Below are 22,181 nucleotides of genomic sequence, written 5' to 3'. Positions count from 1 at the left end.
TGCAAAAGGCAGATTGTATATAAATAAAAATAATAAGAAATTTTCCGAAAAAAAATAGAGTAAGTGAGTTATACAGCTAAGTTCTTCATATATACATAGACATAACTTCTTTTTTGATATCTAAGGTTCTTAATTGTTAAACTTAAGTATCATGAAAATTACTATTTCAATCAATTTAATGGTATCATTACTTTCTATTAAATTTTAGTTTAATTACTATTACTATACAATTAAATAAAAATGATCTATTGTGTATCAAAGCTCTTCTCATTTTACAATTCACACACCAGATTCTAGTCAATCAATTCAAATATAAAATACAAGAACTTGATAGACTTTAAATGCTTACATTAGAAAAAAATTTAAATAAAAAACTACGAAAATAACTATATTCATCCAAAGGGACGAATTCATTTCTATATGAACCATGTTTAACTCTTTTTCATTCACGTTACTCCCCACACCCGTCTTTTTTATTTTATTTTTTTAAATAAGAATTTCCCTGGGGCCAAGGACTAGACAAAATGAATTTTGAGGCCAAAAAACTAATGTTCCCAATTCTTCCGTGGAATTTTTAGATCTATCTTGCAGGAAGACAGAAATAGCTTGTATTAAAGTATAGACTTAACAAGTTTTCCCTCTTAGCTCAAGGATTTATCTCGTTGCCTCCAGAAAAAAAAAGGAGCAAAATCAATAAAAGGACGAAGAAGAATAACAGAATAAACAAAGAAAGAAAAACGATTAGTTAGACTTTCACGATATTTATCAGATCAGATTAGTCCCATCAACGGAACAATGTTATTTAATAATATTTAATGGCTACGTCGTAATTTAAGTCAACAAATATATCTAACCTAATCATTTTTTAACACCAACTTTCATTAATTATTCATAACGGTATATAAGAGAAGAAAAAAAATTTTCGTTCAGATTTTATCTAAATATGGCGATAAAATTGAACGAATAAAATCAATTTAACTACAAACAGATAAACATTAAGAAAAAATAAGAATTATTTAATTTATTCTTCTAAATAATTTGAAGTAATCATAAACACAAAGTTTGTTGTTGAAAAAAATATATAAATACTTGGTTATTTTGATTTTAGGTTTTACAACTTTTTTCGCTGTATTCAAAAGTCATTCTGGAGTAAATATTTAAACAATTTTTTTTTTAAATGTCAAATATATCCCTCTATAAAACGATATATTTAAAATTTTATTTGTAAAAGTGGTAGGCGAGAAGTTCACAGAGCTAAGCTGAAAAATTCATTTCATGACACGGAGAGGTAACACCGGTGGCAGACCTTTCAGCCCGCTGCCACCCATTTACGCACCCCGGCGCTCATGGTGAATCAATATACCCCTACTATAATGATTTATTTATAATTTAATTCAAAATATCTAAAGAAAATTTAGTTTTCGAATTATATAAGTAAGACGAAAGGGCTAATAACTTTACCATGCTAAGTACAAAATATGACAATAAATCCCTTCTTTTAGATTACAAAATGAAAAAAAAAAGATAAATTAATTTAAATTAAAAAACTGAATACGGAATAATCCTATCTTATACTATAAGAGACGGTTTTATTACATATCTCCTTAAACATAATTAGTAGATTGTGAGTTATATTGTCTATAAAAAATAATAAAACTTGGTAAAGTAGTCAGAGGCAATACACATTTGAAAGAACTCGAGATTCTTTTTAAAACACTTTCTGTTTACATGTACAGAAGTATGAGCTTTCTGTATGGTGACATTCACAATCACACGAGACTGAATATACTAGCAGAGAGCCGTAGCATTTATCATTATATATACTATTATTAGGGATTTATATCAGAAATATTACTAATTCAAAACATCAACTCAGTATTACCTGGCAAAAATCCGTGAAACTTTGTTTAGTAAAACTCTAGAGTTAGATTTACATAACACTGAATTCATCATGCCTAATGGCAGAAACGAATTTGCATAATAAGGTCCACTTTCGTTGCCACTAGGATGATCAGTACATTTTGCTAGAAAGATGAAAATTAAAGAAGATTTGGCAATGTACGAACAATTTTAATAATATGAAAATCCTAACCCACACCAAAGAGCTTTCATCTCGAAAATCAGAACGAATAACACAATTGAGCATACCACTAGAAATTTAATAAGGAAAAAGTGAGTAACAGATTTGATATGCAACGATTCGTTCAAGTAATCCTATATTATTATAAATAACCGTTTAGTGAACAAAGCATTTATTTAGTATGTTTGAGAAATTTTTTTTTTTTTTTTTTAATAGACGGCTTGAAACCAACAGTTGGCGCCTCTGTTAATCAACATTTCTCAGTATTGTAAACATTTTAGCCGGTTCTTCAAACTTCAACTGCCCTATTTTGATTTCCCAATAGCCTAACATTAAACAAAGGTTATTGTGGTTTGGAATAATTCCACAGACCTCAGCAACCAAACAATTCTACTTCGGATGCCCAAAAAAGTCAAGGATGATACTACGGCGTGACAATATTGAATATTGATAGGTCTCTGCATGGCAAATAAACCTATTTTCCTAGTTCCCTGTCTCCAATATATACTAACTGAAATATCCTTTCCCAGGTTATTGTATTAGGTCATCCAATAGGACCAGTAGTCTTAGGCTCATTTATTTAATTTCTGTTTACAAAATTACAGTTAATAAAGTAAATTTTGTTTCTGACTCTATTCCACCATCTATTATCTGTTTGAAATAAAATAAAAACTTTAACAGAAGCATAGATCACAAAAACTGATATTGATAAAGTTTTTTTAACCAGACTAATAAGGGACACTGTCCTAAAAGATAAAGCGATTTATTGGCAGAGTTTCCAAAATGGATTAAGGTAACGAACAATTAGAGCTCTCGACCACGACGTTGATAGATGATGTGGCATATCCAGCCACATCATTTTAATGACAATGTTCGGGGGGCTTGGTCGCCTGGAGTGCTTGCTAATTTTAATGAGACCAACAGGACGGCCTCCCCAGCTACGGTTGAATAACTTAATGATACGCGTTTAAAGAGACTACTTATACACAGAACAAAAAATATTTAATTATATATATAAATTATTGGCCTAAGTGAATACACAGATGATCAGGATTGCGGACAAGAAGAAACAAAAAATAGCCTTTAAAAATTATCTAATTTTCCCATAGATGGGTCAGATAAAAAGTGAAAACGTAGAAAATATTATATTTTTTCCAATTATTAGCTCCTCTCAGGAGTGTGGTAAACGGAAAATAAATATTTTTCCGGAAAAAATATTAATTCACACAATTTTTATTGAGGCAAAAGCTAGGCAACTACTATTTCATCGAGACTAAAGAAATGAATGAGTTCGAAAATGAGAATGAAATATTTTATTCAAATGATAATAATCAAAACAGTAAAGTAAAGGTAATTTAAATAAAAATAAAATAAGGTAATTTACGAGTCATTCAATTTAAAAAATAATTAAAATCTGTACCGCTACAACCCTAGAAGGGTCAGGGGTTCAGTACTTTGTAAGGAAGTACTGTTACTAGACCGACGGTTCTGCAAGGAGGTGATTTGGTCAGAATCACGCTCGACCGCCAGATTTTTACCCAATTAAGGGTACCTCACTCAATTTATAGGGCTAGGTGGACCCCACGAGAGCTACAGAAACCACAGGGTTGATTCACGGCTACAGTGTAACAGACAACATTTTTCTGCCCAGCCGGATTTGAACCCATGTCCTTGGAGTTAGTAGCATCATGCCTTACCACGGTGCCATCGCGCTCCCTTTAAAAAACAGTAGACTATGTAATTTTCTTTGAACTTTTCGGCCTATCAATTAACTTGGCATTGTTGCAGATCATCCCACAGTTACAGGATAAGACATGTTGCTTTATATCTTATTACATGCATAATGGATATTAAATTATAAATAGCTGAAAGATTCAGCGTGTATAAAGAATAAATAAAAACTATTTGGCTGGCTTTACCTCCTAAATAAAAACTGGGTTTCAATAAACTTGCTTGCTCAACAAAATTTCTTGGTATGTTTACTTGTGCGCTTTAACAAAATTTCATCCATAGAAGTTTTCTATTATTAATTTAACAGCAAATTAATAAAACAAAGAAATTAGGCATGTCAATATTTTATCAAAAATAAAATTAATTATTAGTAGAATAATAGTTTTTCATCCATCTCAAATCCAAGAAAATTATACTTCAATTGAAAAAATATAAAACCAAAAAAAAGAAAAAAATACTTTCATACTTAATAATAATAGTAATAGTAGTATGCTAGCCATCTCCCTCTTTCAAGCCTGGGGTCTCATGTTGGCTTTTAACAGAAGATCTCATTCCTACGTCATGTATTTATTTGTTATCTAGACTATCAAAAGAATAGGACATAATGAAATGTGAATTTTGGCTTCGACAAGTGATAACTCGGTCACCTTTAGCTTGAAAAAAAATGGTCTATAACATTAAAAGATCATCTTTTTTTATGTAGAAAAGATGAATGAATACCATATTCAATAAATTCTTAGATTGTTGTTTGATGACAAAAGAGTGTTTGAATGGACGAACGCGAACACAACACAAGTACCTTTCTATGATGCGGCACTAATGTTATTGATTAAATTGGCGAGAAACACAATCGAATAGGTCTAACAGTGTCTCCAGCCTAGAAAATGTAATGACGAAGTAATGGCAATAGGATTCTGTGAACAAAGGAATAATCAATCCTGAATAACAAGAGGTTTTTCATTGTTTTTATACCTTGAAAGATTTAAAAACTACTTCAAATATCATCTAAAAAAAATCTAGTCTAGACGGCTAGCAGTAGACGATAAAATATATTAGGTTATATAAATAGTTCTGGCGTAAAAAATATTAACGTGAGATGTTGGACAGAAAATATTGATTTTAGATAAATCATCTATACCCTTTTTTATACAGCTTTTATAGCTTACAATATACCATTATCAAAAATATTATCACCTAAAAATATTTTTAGCTCAGAATATCAAGGAATTGGAGGTGTATAATTCACAAATTTATGAAAAAACAATATTGGATTATTACCAAATATTCAGAACACTAGAAATGTAAATATATAGAAATATGTATACAATTTAAAGTATTATAAATAAATTCTTGGTAAACCATTAGTCCAATAGTTCTAGGTTAGTCTTTTAATAAAAATGAATACTTTGTAAACTGAATTCATCAAATGAGTTTGCTTCGTATAATTTAAAACGGAATACACAACCGAAGTTTAAGACTTGGTAAAATACTCAGGGCGGTGGAATTAGCATTTTAATTTGATAAACCAAAACTTCGAATCAGATTCAAAGTAGATTTATTCTTTTCGAGGTAACTCTTCATAAATGATTTGTATTTAAATAGTACATACCACTATCGTTTATTGTATAAAAGAAAATATTAAGCATTGGGAAAAAAGATCGTTTAACACTGATTTTATCTGATGTCTACATAACAATGAAAAAAACGCTAAACATGTCAGGAGCTATATAAGTTAATTACCCATTTTCGGAAAATTACTAGAATAAATTACTAAATGACATCATTCTTCTTTTTTCAATGTAACAGGATTATTCCGGATTTTCAATTTAGCCATTCCATCTCACACGAACTGCAATAGTTCGACTCATATTAAATGAAGAAACATACGCCGGTATGTTCTTGGTCTTCCAACAAGCGTATAAGGATTGACATAATATTCCAAAATATTTTTATGATAATCATAACTTATTTCAAAACAATTAAATATTTACTGATTGAATAAATAACACAAACTCCATCTTCAGACAAATCCATACTGGTATTCCACAAGGTTCAGTCCTTTCAGATTAAAATTTTATCTTCACATTATCCAGTCCACATATACTTCCATAGCTATGTTTTCTGATGACACAGGAGTTTATTCCCAACATAATGACATAATAATGGCCATAAATAATATTTTAGACTCATTTGTGATACATTTGATGTGATAGCAATTTCTTTTTTATTACTATCATTATTTACTTTATTTTATCTTCATTATAATTTTATCCATTATCATCATTATTTCTATTAATTTATCAGCAATTTTCTTTTTATTACTACCAATATTACTTTTATTTCCCAAATTATGTTTTCATCAAAGAAGACAGTTTTGTGTTTTATTAATTTTACAAATATTAGTTGTTTTGTTCATAACTGTTTTATCCTTTTTCTGTTTTCTTTTATTTTTATACTTCAAACACTTAAAATTTTTTTATTGAAAATGACTAATAATTTATTTACTAATTAATAATACGCATTTTCTGATATAAGGTTACTAACGATCATTCGTACAATGAATTCCTTAAGATGCATGAGTGTGTAGTGGTGATGGAAGAAGTGCGCGTGTTTTTGTTTATGCAAACATATATGACATTAACCATTCCACCAAAGCTATTCAGTTAGAAAATACTCTTCCAGCTTCAACAGAGAAATTCGATTTAAAAGTTATCCCGTACAATCAACAATAGCAGGGAGTATTTGCATAATTAACTTAAAGCTCATTTATTTCACCCTAACAACTTCATTGCCAGAATATATTACTCCACAATTAAAAACGAATGAGCCTCAAACATACATCAAAATTTAATTGATTATGATACGAAAGATGGGGGAGGGGGGAAAGGCAAAGGAAACAGACTATAAATTAATTAAAGATAAGTTGACGACACTAACCTAAACATCATCGATTTCGTTGTAATTTCAATGAAACGTAAATCTAAGAGTAAATCAATAAAGTTCATTGAATAGGAGTAAAACAGTAAAACAGTTATTTATGTTTAATTTTATGCTGCTACATATTTTATTTTACTTAATAGAACCTCAGTATTTTTTTTTAATAAAGGTTTAGAGTAAACATTTCTTTTTATTCTTATCAGTTGCATTTAACTTAAATAGTCTTATTTTTATAATAACTTATCTTTAATTAGTTTATAATCTGTTTGCTTTGCCTTTGCCTTGAGGACGCTAACCTAAAGCGTAAGGTCTCACGATGTAATAGAGGATAATATTCGTGCAGGGGATAGAGTCCATGAAAATATGAGATTTTAATATGCATATGGAGCATATGGGACTATTTATAAGCCTAGCATGGGGGGGGGGGGGCTTTTGAATAGGGTGTCTATGATAATAAAAAGATAACTTAAATTTTTTTTTATCTTAAATGCAACTGAGCTAGATTTTACTCCCCATAAATCAGGCAACCACCTTTCAGAAGACGAACTGAAAGCTAAACAAGCTTATAATTCAAAATTTTTGAATTTTATAAAAATTTGTAGAGACTTAAAATTCACACATTTAAAAACTGTAGTCTTATATCTAAGGAAATGTCGAACTTAAACATACCTCAAACGTGAAAGTGAAAAAGGTTTTGGACATAAATAGGATGTTGGAACAAATTAAAAAGTGACCAGAATAATAAGCAGAGTTGCAATGTTAAGGTATTCATTATCATCTCTAGCAGACACTTTCAAGGAACTGAGTCAAAACGACAATAATTGTGTTAAATAACCCAGTCTCACAAATAGTCTGCTTTGTCGTCTGTGTGTAACATCCTAACTCAAAAATAAGATCTTGCAGGAAACGTAAATTACAAATTTAGGGCAGGTGTATGTTAAATTATGTTGTAGAATGTTACAGCAACATTTTCGTTAAAATAAAAGAACCGAAAGAGCCTCTTTACATGATCGATTCTTCACATGTTTTTCAATTTCCTAAAAAATGGGCCTAACGATTTTAATTAAATTTGGTAAGTTAATGGAAGTTCTTAACATCATTTAAATAGCCAGAAAAACTGCCAAATTATATTTAAAAAATTTGAAATACCTTTAATTTTGTATATTATAATTAACCAGCCATCTCCCATTGTCAGTAGTAATAAAAATGGATAAACATGAACTATAAAAACATTTAACTAAAGGCGAAAACGGTTTTCCACAATCTCTTCCTATCCTATAAGTTGAACACAGTGGGATATATTTGTTACACTTCTGTATTGTATGAAGGAACAAAGATGATAGCCGTTTTTCACATCTAAAAAACCCATAAATAAAACTTTTCACAACAGAAAAATTAAAAATTTTCAGTATTTTTTATTTTTTTATTTAAAAAAATATCCGTATCGGGTTTTTAATAATAAAACAATGATTAATAAAAGTATGAAAGAATTTTTATTTATTGTTTTTTTCCATCCGAAAATTTTACCGTCCAATTTTACCTTCGTTTACCTATACTTGAAATAAATAGTAAGGGAAAGTATTGTCATCCTGAATAACAAAAAAATAATTTTGAAATTTAGGAGAATTAATTTCATCTCAAAGTTGTATGATACGTATATCACATTTTTTCTCTTACACTTTTAACATCTTATATTGGCAAAAAAATCCATTCAAATACAACAAGTGTTTTTATATAATTATTTAACACTTATTAGCTATAATAGTTTGTGAAGAAAAAATGTTTGAAGTCATGACAACAGCAAGTGTGGGTTAGTTATGTTCTTTTCAGAGTATTATTATTAAGATAAAGGTATTAATTTATATAAATTTATCTAATGTGTGTTTATCACAGTATAATACCAATGAGCACGTGTAATGAATGGCATTTATTCTAATACGAATGCAAAAGTTTGTTCATTTGTTCATTTTACGTCTATTGAACTTCAACTAGGGCAGGAAAGAGGGGTTGTCCACTATTTATCAACCTACTCCAACCTGAGTGAGAGGTTCGAAATTTACACCGTGGTTACGCCACGAAATGAATTTCAACCCGCCAAGGTCGGATCCGAATCGGCGCATAGTGGTCCGAAAGCAATTGCGGACAAATTCCAGTAAATGATGTAAAGATATACTTTATACGGGCCTTTATACAGCTCTAGCTGAATAGAATGAAAGGTGAGCCATGTTCGCATGACTAATCTTACTCGAGAATTTGTGGGCCTAAGTGAAAAATAAATAATACTGTCTGACCATAGATGCTAAAAGAACTCATCAACTTTTTGTATGTTTTGACAAAAGATCTGAATAAGGATTACGCAGCTCTTTCGGATTCCATGGTTTTGAAAAAAAAAAAGTTGTAAAACCAGACATGAAGAGTAAATTTGCTAAAATATAACCCCTATAGTACAAGGGCCCAAGAGGAGAAAAAAGGCAGTTATTTCACCCCGATTTTTGACTACTTATTGAAAACTAGGTATAATTACTCGCCGAAATTGATGAGTCTGCCAAGTATAGGTAAGGGGAATAAAACATGGTGGCTGTTGCAAAATGTTAAAAATAATTAATTTTTTATTCGGAGCTCTATATCTTAAAACTACCAACAACAATAGAAGATCTAAGAGAGCATCATTTAAAGTAGAGTAAATTTTCTAAACTGTAAGCCCAAAAGAGCTATTTGCGTTCAATAGTTCTTGAAATATAGCTTTTTAAAAAGCAACATTTTATGAAAATCCTATAATTTGCTACTGAAAGATCAGTGGTTAATGAATTTATTTTGAAAAATCTATATCTCAAAAACCATTTAACGTTCAAATGTCTATTAGCATTCAAATTAAAGCTAGTTTAATGAGCTAGAAAGTAATTTATTACGTTTATTTTCGTAGGAGTAGTAGTTTTCATGAAATTTTCTAAAAATAAATTAATTTATAGTTGTTCGGACAAATTTTCATTTGCCAAATTTATATTTATGTGTAAATACCATAAAAACAACGATCCCTACGAAGATAAGTATCATAAACTACTTTATAGTAAGTTAAATTTCATTTATTTTGAGTGTTGGCAGACATATGAACGTCTTGTGGGTCTAGAGATATATTTTTTCAAAAATCCAAAATTTTATACGATTAACTAGCAATTAACATTTTGTGAGTTCATTTAAGCAAATATCATAAAAACTACTACTCCTACAAAGATAAACATTATTAACTATTTTATAGTAAATTTAACTAGCTTTAATTTGAGTGCTGGCCGACATGTTTACGTCCTATGGTTTCTGAAATAAAGTTTTTCATAAATCAAACTTATTTTCCAAACAATTGTAAATCAATTTATTTTAGCAAATATCATGAAAACTAGTATCTAATATCCTACGAAGGTAAAGGTGATAAACTACACTATAAGACATTAAACTAGCTTTAATTTGATTGCTAATAGACATCTGAACATCACATAGTTCCTGAGATATATATTTCTCAAAATAAATTAACTAACTACTGATATTTTAGTACATTTTTATGAAATGTTGCTTTTTAAAAGCCTATATCTTGAGAACTATTGGACGTAAATATTCTATTAGGGCAAATATTGCAGCAAATTTACTCTTCTTTAAATAATGTTCTTTTAGATTTGTTCTAGTGTTGTTGGTAGTTTTTAAGATATAGAGCTCCGAATGAAAAATTGATTTTTTTTTAAGTTTTGAAACAGACGTCATTTTTTATTCCCCTTATCTATACTTGGTGGACTCATCAGTTTTGAATAGTAATTTTACATAGTTTTCATTAAAGTAATCAAAAATTGGGGTGAGACAACTGCCTTTTTTTCTTTCCGGTTCTTGTACTATATGATAGAGCTATTTATATTCAATAGTTCTCAAGATATAGCTTTTTAAAAAGCGATATTTCATAAAAAATGCACTGAAAAATCAGTAGTTAGTGAATTCGTTTTGAGAAATCTATAACTCTAAAACCAGTCGACGTACAAATGTTTATTAACACTGTGGTCGGCGTGTGTTGCCTTTGCTTCTCGTGCCACAATACAGTCAACCATTTCGCCTCAAGTTCCCTCGTCCTGTAACATTTATTCCTCCACTAGTACTACTGCGTAAGGTGATAAGCTAAAGTAGTGGATATGGCGGAGAACATGAACTTCGTTATGGCCGCATCGGCTCTATATCAGGTTTCTTATGTATCTGAAATAACAACTATGTACCTCACAAAGAATATATTTTTTACATGAATATTATTTTGAAATTGATAACTTAATAATATAATATGTTGTATTTAAGTTTAATTTTTACCTATCATTTAAGTTAAATTATCATTGATCTTTGTTCTTTCTATACACTTGGGATTAAACAGTTCTACTAAACCGGCGATATCTTGGTCCCATCTTGGACAGATCAATAGGATTCTACCATATTTCTATCCTCAAAGATATCATTTAATTCTAATTGATATTTTTTTCTATTTTGCAGCATGCATTAAAGAAGATGAGAAACAGTTTCAAAAATAAATGTTGCAGGAAGAACAGCAATGAGTTCAATGGGTTATCAGAAATACAGAGCAGGGGATTCTTACCAAGGCACGGGGAAAACTGCACACAGCTATAATTGTTTTTTTAATTATATTTAAAATAAAAGTACTATAAGTGTTTCATGTTAAAATATCAAATATTTTTCTTAAAGAAAAGAAAAAAAAAACTTGATTATTAGTTTTCTCTTCCAATTATCTATTTTGCTCTTTTCAACTTTTAATCTCAGATTTGTTTTCCAACTTTTATCAACACAATGTGGTAGAACGACAAGGCTACCTTGATTCTTCACTTCCTCAAATAACATTCTCTAAATGTTTTTCTAATTGTACAGGTGGCAATTTTCTTCATTAATCTTTCCTGAGCCCGTTAACTTAACTCAATGTTCTATTGCAACACAACCTTTCAAATTCAAATGAAATAAAGAATTATTGAAAATGTTTCCAGCTTTAATGAAAAATAATAGACAATTTTAAATAAATGAAATAAGCAGTTTTTTTTTATCTATAATAGGGATTTTACAGTATAGGTGGCATATGGCAAAACTGGGTCGCTAAGGATACCCTAAAGCTCATAATAAACTTTACAACTTTCATTCCAATATTTATTATTTTAAAACATTTAAATCATAATCAACACAAATTAAGCTTTTTTTTTGTTGATTTGGATGCAACCCAAAACATACACTAATGACTCCCTAAGGTAAATAACAATTGCCAACAATATCAACTAATAGTTAAGTATAAATTTATTTCTTAATTTATCATAACATTTCTTTTTTTTTTAATTTTGGTTCTCAATTAATTTTTACCACCAGTCATCATTCATTTAGTTTCACATTTTCTATTTAAATATATGTACTAAAATTTTTGAATTCTGCTAAAAATGTTCAATAAATATCATCCAAAAGTTTCAAGTAAAAAATTTAATAGTTTTTATCATGTACCAAATATTTCTTATGCATATTTTTTATTATTTAGATATTCCTGTGCCCTAAAAAAATAATATCAAGAATTTTCTTAGCATTCATTTCAGTAGTTTTGAAAAAAAAAATTCTGAAAAAAATCAGAATGTGAGAAACGATTTGAACTGTAAGTTTGGAGACAAAAGTATTGGCAAAACCTAGACAAAAAAAAAAAGAGATAAGCTTGAATATTTTTTTTTTTTGTAAAAATTTAGGATAGGTGTCCAACAAAACTAATAAAAAAATTATACCATTCTTTCACAAACTAGCAAGGAAAAAAACTTCATAAATTGCTTAAAATAGGTTTTCATTTATGCCAGTTATCATTATACAATGGATTTGTATTGAGTCACTATAACACAACTATGGAAGATTTTAATTTAAAAATCTTTATATTTCTCACAACTCCAAACTAACTGGTACCCTTACGTATTGTTTAAAGACAGTAAAGTAATTTACAAGATGAAAGGTTCTTAAAAATAAGAAAGGGTAACAACAAAGATTATGAAAGAACAACAGTCTTTAAAACCAAGTTTTAGATAAAGGGGCCTTAAAACTTATAATAAATTGGGTAATATTAAAAAAAAATGACTGACTACCATAATTCTTTTATCTTAGATAGAGATGTAACATAGAAAAAGGCTAATAAAACAGAGAAGATATCAGGACGAAAATAGACTTCAGACTCTTATTAGATTTACTAAGTCTATAACTTATGGAATAATTTGATGGTGATGGGAAATTATTATCAAATATTTTATATTTGACAATTAAATATCACTAATGGAGACGCCTCCAAATATTTTCGACATAAAACATCTATAAGGGAGTAGAGCTAAAACTGATAAAATAGTGTGGTATATTTTTAATAAAAATTCTGAATCAATCAGTCTATTCTAGTTAAAATAAAAAAATAAAAAATCAATAATGGTAAATGAAAAATTTAAAAAAATTATAAAAAATATTTTCCAGCAACATATGTAAACTATTTAGATTTTCTCTTAACTTCCTAAATATAAATGAAAAATCATTTAAGAAGAAGTTTTTCAAACAAACACATTTCACAATAGAACCTAGTTTTTTGGACGGTAACAGCTCAACAAGGTGAAGGATTCCAGTTTCATAACTTTCTTCCAACCAGATTTGGGAAAAACTTGTGAATCAAAATACTTTTTAAAAAAGTATTGCAAATACAAAATACTATTATTATTTTGAAAATGAAAGTATTTTAATTATGAACTACTGCCAAATATTATCAAAGAAAAGTATTTAAATACAAATTACACCTGTGGTTTGAAAAAAAAAATTCCAATACAAATTACACGAATATTTTTTGGAAGGGAAGTATTTCAAACATAATATACTTTTAAAGATTTTCCTTTTTGAAATACTTTTCTCTAGGTATCTGAAACACAAGATTTGAATTTAACATTTTAAATACAAAGTCTAAAATACAAACAACTTTTTGTATTTTATTCATATAAGTACTTTTTACAATTTTTTATTTTGTTGCTTAAAAATACAGAATATGTTGTTTGTTAAAATTCAAAATACTTTTTGCAGTTTGTATTTTCTCCTAAAATACAAGACATTTTATCTTTTTGAAATACTATCCAGCTCTGCTTTAAACTTTTATCCAAGTAGGAATATTCAGTACATCTATACTTTTACAAATCAAACTCCATTAGAAACTTTTGGTCCATATAAGAATTTATTAAATAGTTTTGCATTAAAAATCATTGATAACACTTTAAATACACTTTATCAACTCATGGATTAAAAGATTTTTAATGATCGCTATCAATTTCAAAAATAATTTCAGTTTTAATAAAAAGAGGTTACCGAGTAAAATCTTAAAATAGTCAGTAGTATATGTGTACATAAACAGTATTTATATATAGTATTATGATGGTCTATTCATACCATAGATAAGTATACATAGAATGCTTTTTGTAATTACTTTTTCAATAAACATTTATAATAAATAAATGAATAAAATGTAAAATTAACATGTTATGATGTGTGATAAAAGCTATTGATAAATTTTGGTGTAAATATATGTTATTGTTTTTAGTTATTTCTATTTATTGAGTCATTATAAATTTCAAAATGGTCACAAGAAAAAAAAAATTATAAATTTTTTCAGCAATCAAAAATAGACAAAAAGACTACTGGACAACAACTTATGGATAAAATTAAGAAATTAGTAGCAAGTGTGGGCGCAAGGAGATTCAAATGGAAAGGAACCTCTTTGATGGAAATATCCTTACCTTTTACCTAACATGCAAAACAAAACAATAAAACATATTTCTAAGCACTCTTGATAATTAAGGTTATAAATGCATATCAACTAGACCATAGAACTAAATCAAAGTAATATGATATATCACTTAAAGTTGGTTGCACCACAGGAAATTTCAATTTTGAAGGTGTATTAATGGAATATCAGAGAAAATATTAAACATTTATTAATAATTAATTAGGGATTAGCTTTAATTTTAAAGTGTAAGCATTAACCTATAATCCTATTGCTAATTATTTTTTATTGTTATAATTTAATTAGTATTATTGGTCTTCTTAGACTGAAAATTGATGGGCCTCAATGCCCACTAGAACAATCAGTGACTGATTAACTAATTTCAAAACCATGAATTATTTGCAATAAAATCAAGTGTTCTAAGCAAGCAATTTGAAAAAACTGTCTTTCATAAATTATTTTACTTTCACATTCTGCGTTTTTATAAAGAAGGATTGAAGATCTTCTAAATAAAATAAAATAATCACAATTCAATTTTTATTAACAATATCTCACAAGTTATGATTTCATGTAAGGTAATCAGATAATTGTAAGGCTTATAAAATATTTTTTCAGCATAGGTTTCATAAGCAAGGAGGGATAAGGATGTCCTTTCAATCAATTATCGTACTACTAGTTTAAGCTTCATCTATTCATTAAATGCAAACAATATTGTCTAAATATCTAAGTTAATTTGAAAATAAAATAGTCACAAAAATCAAATTAAGATACATCAATAATTAACCCTCTCCCCCCAAAAAAATCAATAAAATAAGGATAACTAAAGAATAAGGATATAATATACCCATATTCAAGAAAGGGTGCCAAAGTGAATGTCAAAACTAATGTCAATCTGCCTGACGTAAGCTGTTGACAAACATATACTGCTATCCTTAAGAAGAGATACAGCAGCTTGGTGGAAAATCAACTAGAAGTTATAAGTAGCTTATAAACTATTAACATTTTGACCATGGGAGCTCCACACGGAAAACCACTTAAAAGCACGATTTATTAATTTTTTTATATACATGTATTTTTTTAAAAATTTAAATAAGCATCATGTAATGTACAAAATGTAATGTTAAATCAAATAAAGTTTACCTACAAGTTCTTTAACCATAATAACACATTGTCGTCGGGTGACATGTAGGCCTATGCTACTCAATCTATGTCTGTAATCAGCTGATACATGAATATTTTGGGCATTTTTTAACTGAATTATTGAATAAGAACACTAGAAAGTTGATATATATATTACCACGTTTTTTATTAAACATTTAGACAACACGAATTAATGCAAAACAATGTAAAAAAAAATATTTTTAAAAATAAAAAACCTTTAGACCTTTTAAAAAATGTTTTTGAAAGTGTGTAAAATAATAGAATCCATAATTAAATAAATTTCCATACTTAAAAAAATAAATTTGAATAAATTCCATAATAAAAAAATATGTGTCAACAATCTTGGTCAAAGTGTTAAGTTAAACTCATAAGTATATCTTCATGCTGATATCAATCGAACAAAAAGTTTGAGAGCATGACAACAAATCATATTTGGTCTTCTCAAACATAAAAGCAATGATTGATTCAAGATGTAAAGGTTAAAACTACGGTACTGTAAAAGAAGAACATACCAGGGGGTTATTCAAGCAAACTATAAGTTCTCTAAAGCAGAGGTTCCCGAATTTGTTTTGCCACAGCACCCTTATTGGGCCAAAATCGAAAATAATAGAAGTTTCAACAACGATAGAGTTGGTCAAAGAAGGTGAAAATCTCAGTTAATTATTTTATTCTGAAATTATCAATGAAATCCTGAAAACATGTAGTGTAGAACAGCAAGTTCAGTCATAGGAAAACGGAATATGACAATACTCGCATAAGCATATACATAGAAGAGATTGCCTTTATATCAGATTCAGCACAAACACTACACAAAGAATTCAAGGAATGAGAGGCTAAGCTACAAAGGAAAATAGTCATAAAAAAAGAAAAAAACTATAAGTATGGAGATTGGATGTCACTGGCATTTGAAAAATGTCAACATCCCTTTGATCCGGGGCCACAGAATTTGGGATCCTGAACACTTTTCTTGCCTTGGTACCTCTTTTACCACACTTCCTCCATGAAAGGACAACACAAGAGAGAAATGGACATAATTATTTTGTTAACAGTTTTAATATATTTTAACAATAGTTAAAATCCAGCTGTAATAGGGTTTGAGGTTATTTGTACAACGGTATTACTCCACAGTTTAAAAAAAAAATACAATGAACCAATTTCCATTACTTTATCAATGTATATTAACTATGCTGAGGTCCTAGATAAAATTGAAAATTAGCTATACTAATAAGTACTAAAATATGTTCAATTACCAATACCATTACTATTTTGGCAAACAAAATGAATAACTCAAGTAAATGCAAACAATTTTACAAGGTTAACTTCTTAATTATTTAATGGTCTGGGGTATAATATTAATTATAGTACACTACAAATTAAAATATCATAAACATATATAAATTGAACTGACTACTTTAATAAAATATATAACGTAAAAGTACAACTTACTGGCCATCTACAGCATTGACGATTGTTACATCAAGGCGAAGCTCTGCAAATGAAGCTTCCATTCTCTTCCGACGATCAGGTCTTCTAAGTAAGTTGATCATGAATGTTTCATCAACAGGAATTAGATCTTCTTCAGGGATTGATACATATTCCTGCAGAAGCACATTGTACTCCAATGGTCCACTTTCAACTATTGATTAAGAAGAAATTTATTTATTTTAAAGTGGTGAACTTCTATGATCATTTTAAAAGAAATAACTATAATAAATAGCCAATGTTGCTTAAATAGCTGATGTTTATAAAATTAATAGACTTGGTGTGTATTGTTATTATATGTTGGTGGCTTACTAAATAATTATAAAATATCATTTCATGATATTTTTCAATAAAACAGAAAAAAATCAAACATCAATTACTAAAGACACATCCTATAATCTAGCAAATCAAAAGCTCTGTTTGAGTAAGATAGGTAAAAGTATCACAGAGAAATAAATATCTACTGATTTAAACATATCTACACTATCACATAACATTCTTATTACCCAAATTCAAGATCTTAAAGGTCCTTTTGTGAACCATAATTAACCCCAATATCTTTAAATAGAGTTATTTTTTCACCAATATTTTTATCGGCACTATACCCCATACAAATTTCTCAATATTACCTTAAGCTTTATATCTTATGAACTATCAATGGGAACAAGGAGATGGTCAGTGGGAGGGAGGGGGGATAGTGCGGTTAGAAAAATACATAAATAAACAAAACTTATTTATTTGTGCCGACATTTCAACCTGAATTTCAGGCATTCATCAGGGAGACTTAAGTAGATATTCTGTTTCAGATGACTTTTGGTTTGGCTTGAAATGGAATCTTTGCTTAATTCTCTCTGATAAAAGCCTGAAATTTAGGTTGAAATGTCGGCACAAATAAATAAGTTTTGTTTATTTGTGTGTCTTTCCTGAATGCAATTACCATGGCAATTTTAGCTATTAGTTTCATAGTTGCCCAACTCTGCCTTGAAGTGTTCTACTTAAATATATTATAATTTCAAAATATTTTGATTAAAAAAAACCTGAGATTTCAGGTTTATAGAAGTAGTCAAGTTCAAAAGGAAATCATAGACTCAAAATAAATGAAAACTCATACCTATTTAACCAAGCTAGTATATTATCAGCCTAAACAATGATTTACAGAAAGACTGAAGTCATTGAAAGTGAAAAGAATTCCTTGACTGCTAAAATTAAAGATATAGAGGTAAATTTGGTATAATAAAATGATAAATTAGCTCCTATTAATAAAAACCATTAAATGGTGTCCGAATGTTTAAAGTTTGAAGAATATAACAATATTACTGTATATATCTTGATTCATCAGTATTCTTTAAAATTTAATAAAAATTACAATATTGTTTATAAGCAACATTATATATTTGCCACTAAATAGTTGTAGTTCAAAAAATTAATTTGATTTAATTCAAAACATCACTACCCTATCTTCAGCAAATGAAGAATCCACGATTGAGGATAGAACAGCACATTATTAGAATAGAGTATTTTACTCAGTGACACTTAGGGAGCAACACTCTGTCCTAGAATATTAAGATGAAGGTATATACAATTCTTATAAGACAATTCCTTAAATATAGATTGTAATTCCGGAGTACCACTAAAACCTTTCAACTAGCACTCATTATACCAATAATACTCATCAAGAGTAAAATTATCCAAAAAAAACTTAAACTTAATAAGCCATGAACAAACATGGAAAGGAAGATCCAAGGCAGAAATCAAAGGTTTGTACAATGACATAGTTGTTTGCAAGACCATCAGGCTCTTCATGATGCTAGAATAAGTCAGAATGAAGTACCAGCAAAGGCTGAGACTGAACACATTAATCTAACTAGGCATCAGAAGTCCAAGACTATGATGGCAAGAGAAAATTGTTATTGATTCAAAAATACTAATTACAGTGAAAAAATCAAGAATGGATCACCCATGAAAACCGGCAGTCATTCATTCAAAACAATAAATAAACAAATAAGATTGAAGAAGTATAAATATTTCAAAAAATATATTGGACAACAATAAATTATAGAAAATGGACATCGGGTATATATATCGATGCAGCTGCATCTGGTTGGCCAAATGAGGAATACATGAAGTAAGAGAATAAATAAGTACAGACCCTTGCATGGATTTAAGTATGGATTGGATATATATATTATATGGATTGGAAGTAAGCATGGATACAAGTAATCATAGTAATAAAATAATCTAAGTACACTCGATATAACTGTCAATCCTGCACATGATAACGATAAAACTTTTTATGTGAAGTCATTCAATGATTAAAATTGGACAAAATGAGGTTGAGTTTCATGCATAACTGATTCCTAAAATGTCCCCTCTTTACAGTGAAAGGATAAAAAAAGCTTCCAATTGGGTTGAGTAAATTTGTCAATAAGACGGATGGTTAAGTAGAAAAATTATTTGGTTAACTATTAAATTTGTAGAAAAACATTTTCTTAATTTTTTACATCATATGACACTTTTTTTATAAATTTTTAAAAATTGCAATTACCTTAGTTCAAAAAATTTAGAAATAAAAATAAAATGTTACTAATCCATATATTAATTCACTTCTTGGATATTTTGGGGATATAACTATATATATACCAACATTTATAAAACCATTATAAATAACTGTGTCCCTTCTTCAGCATTATACCAATATTTTTTTTTTAACTTCCATAACAAAATAAATTTTATATGAATATATCAAAATTTATTTTGGATAAGGAGGGTATGATAAAAATAATTATTCTAAGTTTTTTTAAAGGCAATTCTAAAATTTAAAAACACAATTTCATTTATATTTTAATGAGCCTCCTATACAATCTATAAATAATTTTTTTAAATACCTAAAACTTCAAGTTTGAGATTTTTAAGTTGTAGAAGATCATAATTTAATCGATCATCCTTTTCCATAGGAACCATGACATATCCGTATGTTTCATCATTACACACAAACATGTTAACACCTACAAAAAGAGATATATTCTATTACTTATTAGAAGAATACAATGCAGGAGTTAAATATATGATGTTTTCAAAAGGTCAAAATATTTAAACTTTTTTGAAGGGTCAAAATTAGATAAAAATTATTCATTTAACAAATACCAATAATTTTGTGTATTTTACATGACATATCATTGGGTCAAAAGTAAAAGTGATCAAGCACAAATAGCATTTGATCACTTTTACATCAACAATATGTAGAAGATATGCTTTATTATATCATAGCTAATAATAAAAAAAATTCAAGTATAATATTTTACAAGGGGACAGTTGTAGAATTTTTTAAATTAAGTGATAATAACATAATGAAAATAAAAAACAGAAGTTTTTAGCGATACCATATTCTTCATTTGGTTAACTATGTTAATTATATACATCTAAATGCATTAGAAACAGATAATATTCAAGCATTTTTTTTTTACTATAACCAACCACATGTAATTTAAGTTTAATATTCAATTTAATTTACATCAGATAGGTTAAACTGTTGGGATATCAGCTAGGCTGATAGGTCAGAAGGTTACTATTACCTTGTATTCAGGTACAAGTAACTTTTGTTAAATAAATACACTTTATTGACAAGGATTGGACCTGTTCTTTTTCTCATCTGATACATCCAGGTGTTGAATATAAATAATTCATCTGCATATAATAAATATAAAATTTATCATTAGTAAATATTTAAAAATAAGAACAGAATAAATAGATACCAGATATATTGGCAGATCTTGCAAATGTAATTATGTCATCGTGAGGTCCACTATACTCATGCAAATTTTCTGGGTTGTAGGTAAGGTCGTCGGACATTACAGCTCTTAAATCAATCAGTACAGCTGAATGAACCATTGGAACACTAAAGCATCCTTTCTTTTTCCTGCCTAATATCTGACTATATTCCTCAGTTCTACGGTAGTAAAATTCAGGAGTCATACCACACCAGAAATTAGAATAAAGCCCATCAGATCTCAACATAGGGGCTGTTATTATCTTACGCTTCAACATTAGTTTGTGCAATGTATTGGGGTTTGTAATAAAAACATCTGCATCCAATACCTGAATAAAAACATAATAATTATTGACTTCTTATAAAAATAAGAACTGCTCTCAAAAAAATATTTTACTTCAATGTATTTCCATGGCTCATTGTTAGGGTTGCCATATAGAGTAGGGATTTAAACAAAAAATTGCTTAAAAGAAAAAAAAAATTAATTTAGTTATTTTTATAGCGCTATTCAATATTTCAAATTATTAGTTTATTTCAAGCGCTATTGTAAATTCTTCAAACTGGTCTTATATTGACTAAGTATCTCAGGAATATTTATAATTAGGGTTAAATCCATTGAAAGCAGCAGTAAACCAATTCGAATTTAGTGAAAAGGAACAGTCAAATAATTTATTTAACTACAATCGAAAAAAAACCAAATGCCTCATATACAAAAAATTACAATTGTTATAGTACAATTATAATTATAATTATTTTTTCTACAAGTATAAATTAAAATAAGAAGAAATTAAATCCAGAAAAAGCTATTAAAACAAAGAGACAAATTTTAGTGACTAAGTTATTTCTTAAATTTTACAAACCAACAGTTTCAGGAGCTGAAGTATGAGTAATGAATGTCACATTTTGTTTGAAAGAAACCAAAAAAAAAATTAAAAAAAGTATTACCCAAATGTAGTCAGCCCATTTGTGTCTTGCTAATGATATTGCTTCTTCCCTCAAATCCATAATATGTGAATATCGTTCACGAGGCCAATGAGCAACCCCTTCTTCACCAGGTATTCGTGTACTTTCTTCATCAAGAACTGATTCTATACTGTGGTAATTTTTAATATTCACAGTTATCCACTTTTTTAAGACTTCAATGCTTCTATCAATATTATGATCACTAAAGAACCTAGAAGGAAAAAAATAAAATTGTAAACTGCAATTTACTACTAGATATTCAAAACCATATA

At 28.4% G+C, this 22,181-nt stretch overlaps 2 protein-coding genes across 2 annotated transcripts in view; one reads left to right on the top strand and one right to left on the bottom strand.

The window, feature by feature from the left end:
• LOC136796782 (melanocortin receptor 4-like) overlaps window positions 1-11,395 on the top strand; it is a 38,003-nt gene extending 26,608 nt beyond the window's left edge. The window contains exon 5 of the mRNA XM_067051488.1: window positions 11,261-11,395. Coding sequence (XP_066907589.1) covers window positions 11,261-11,395 — 135 coding nt within the window. The remainder of the gene's footprint in view (window positions 1-11,260) is intronic.
• Window positions 1-22,181, bottom strand: part of LOC112210019 (glycosyltransferase 25 family member) — a 389,701-nt gene that overhangs the window by 363,671 nt on the left and 3,849 nt on the right. The window contains exons 2-5 of the mRNA XM_067051487.1: window positions 21,892-22,120; window positions 20,933-21,275; window positions 20,066-20,185; window positions 17,145-17,334 (exon numbers count right to left, since the gene is read on the bottom strand). Coding sequence (XP_066907588.1) covers window positions 17,145-17,334; window positions 20,066-20,185; window positions 20,933-21,275; window positions 21,892-22,120 — 882 coding nt within the window. The remainder of the gene's footprint in view (window positions 1-17,144; window positions 17,335-20,065; window positions 20,186-20,932; window positions 21,276-21,891; window positions 22,121-22,181) is intronic.

The sequence above is a fragment of the Halyomorpha halys genome, unplaced genomic scaffold, assembly GCF_000696795.3.
Source record: "Halyomorpha halys isolate HHAL.00 unplaced genomic scaffold, Hhal_1.1 Scaffold940.1, whole genome shotgun sequence".
NCBI lineage: Eukaryota > Metazoa > Arthropoda > Insecta > Hemiptera > Pentatomidae > Halyomorpha > Halyomorpha halys.
Note: the sequence above shows the minus strand (reverse complement) of the source record. Positions and strands in the feature narration are given on the sequence as shown.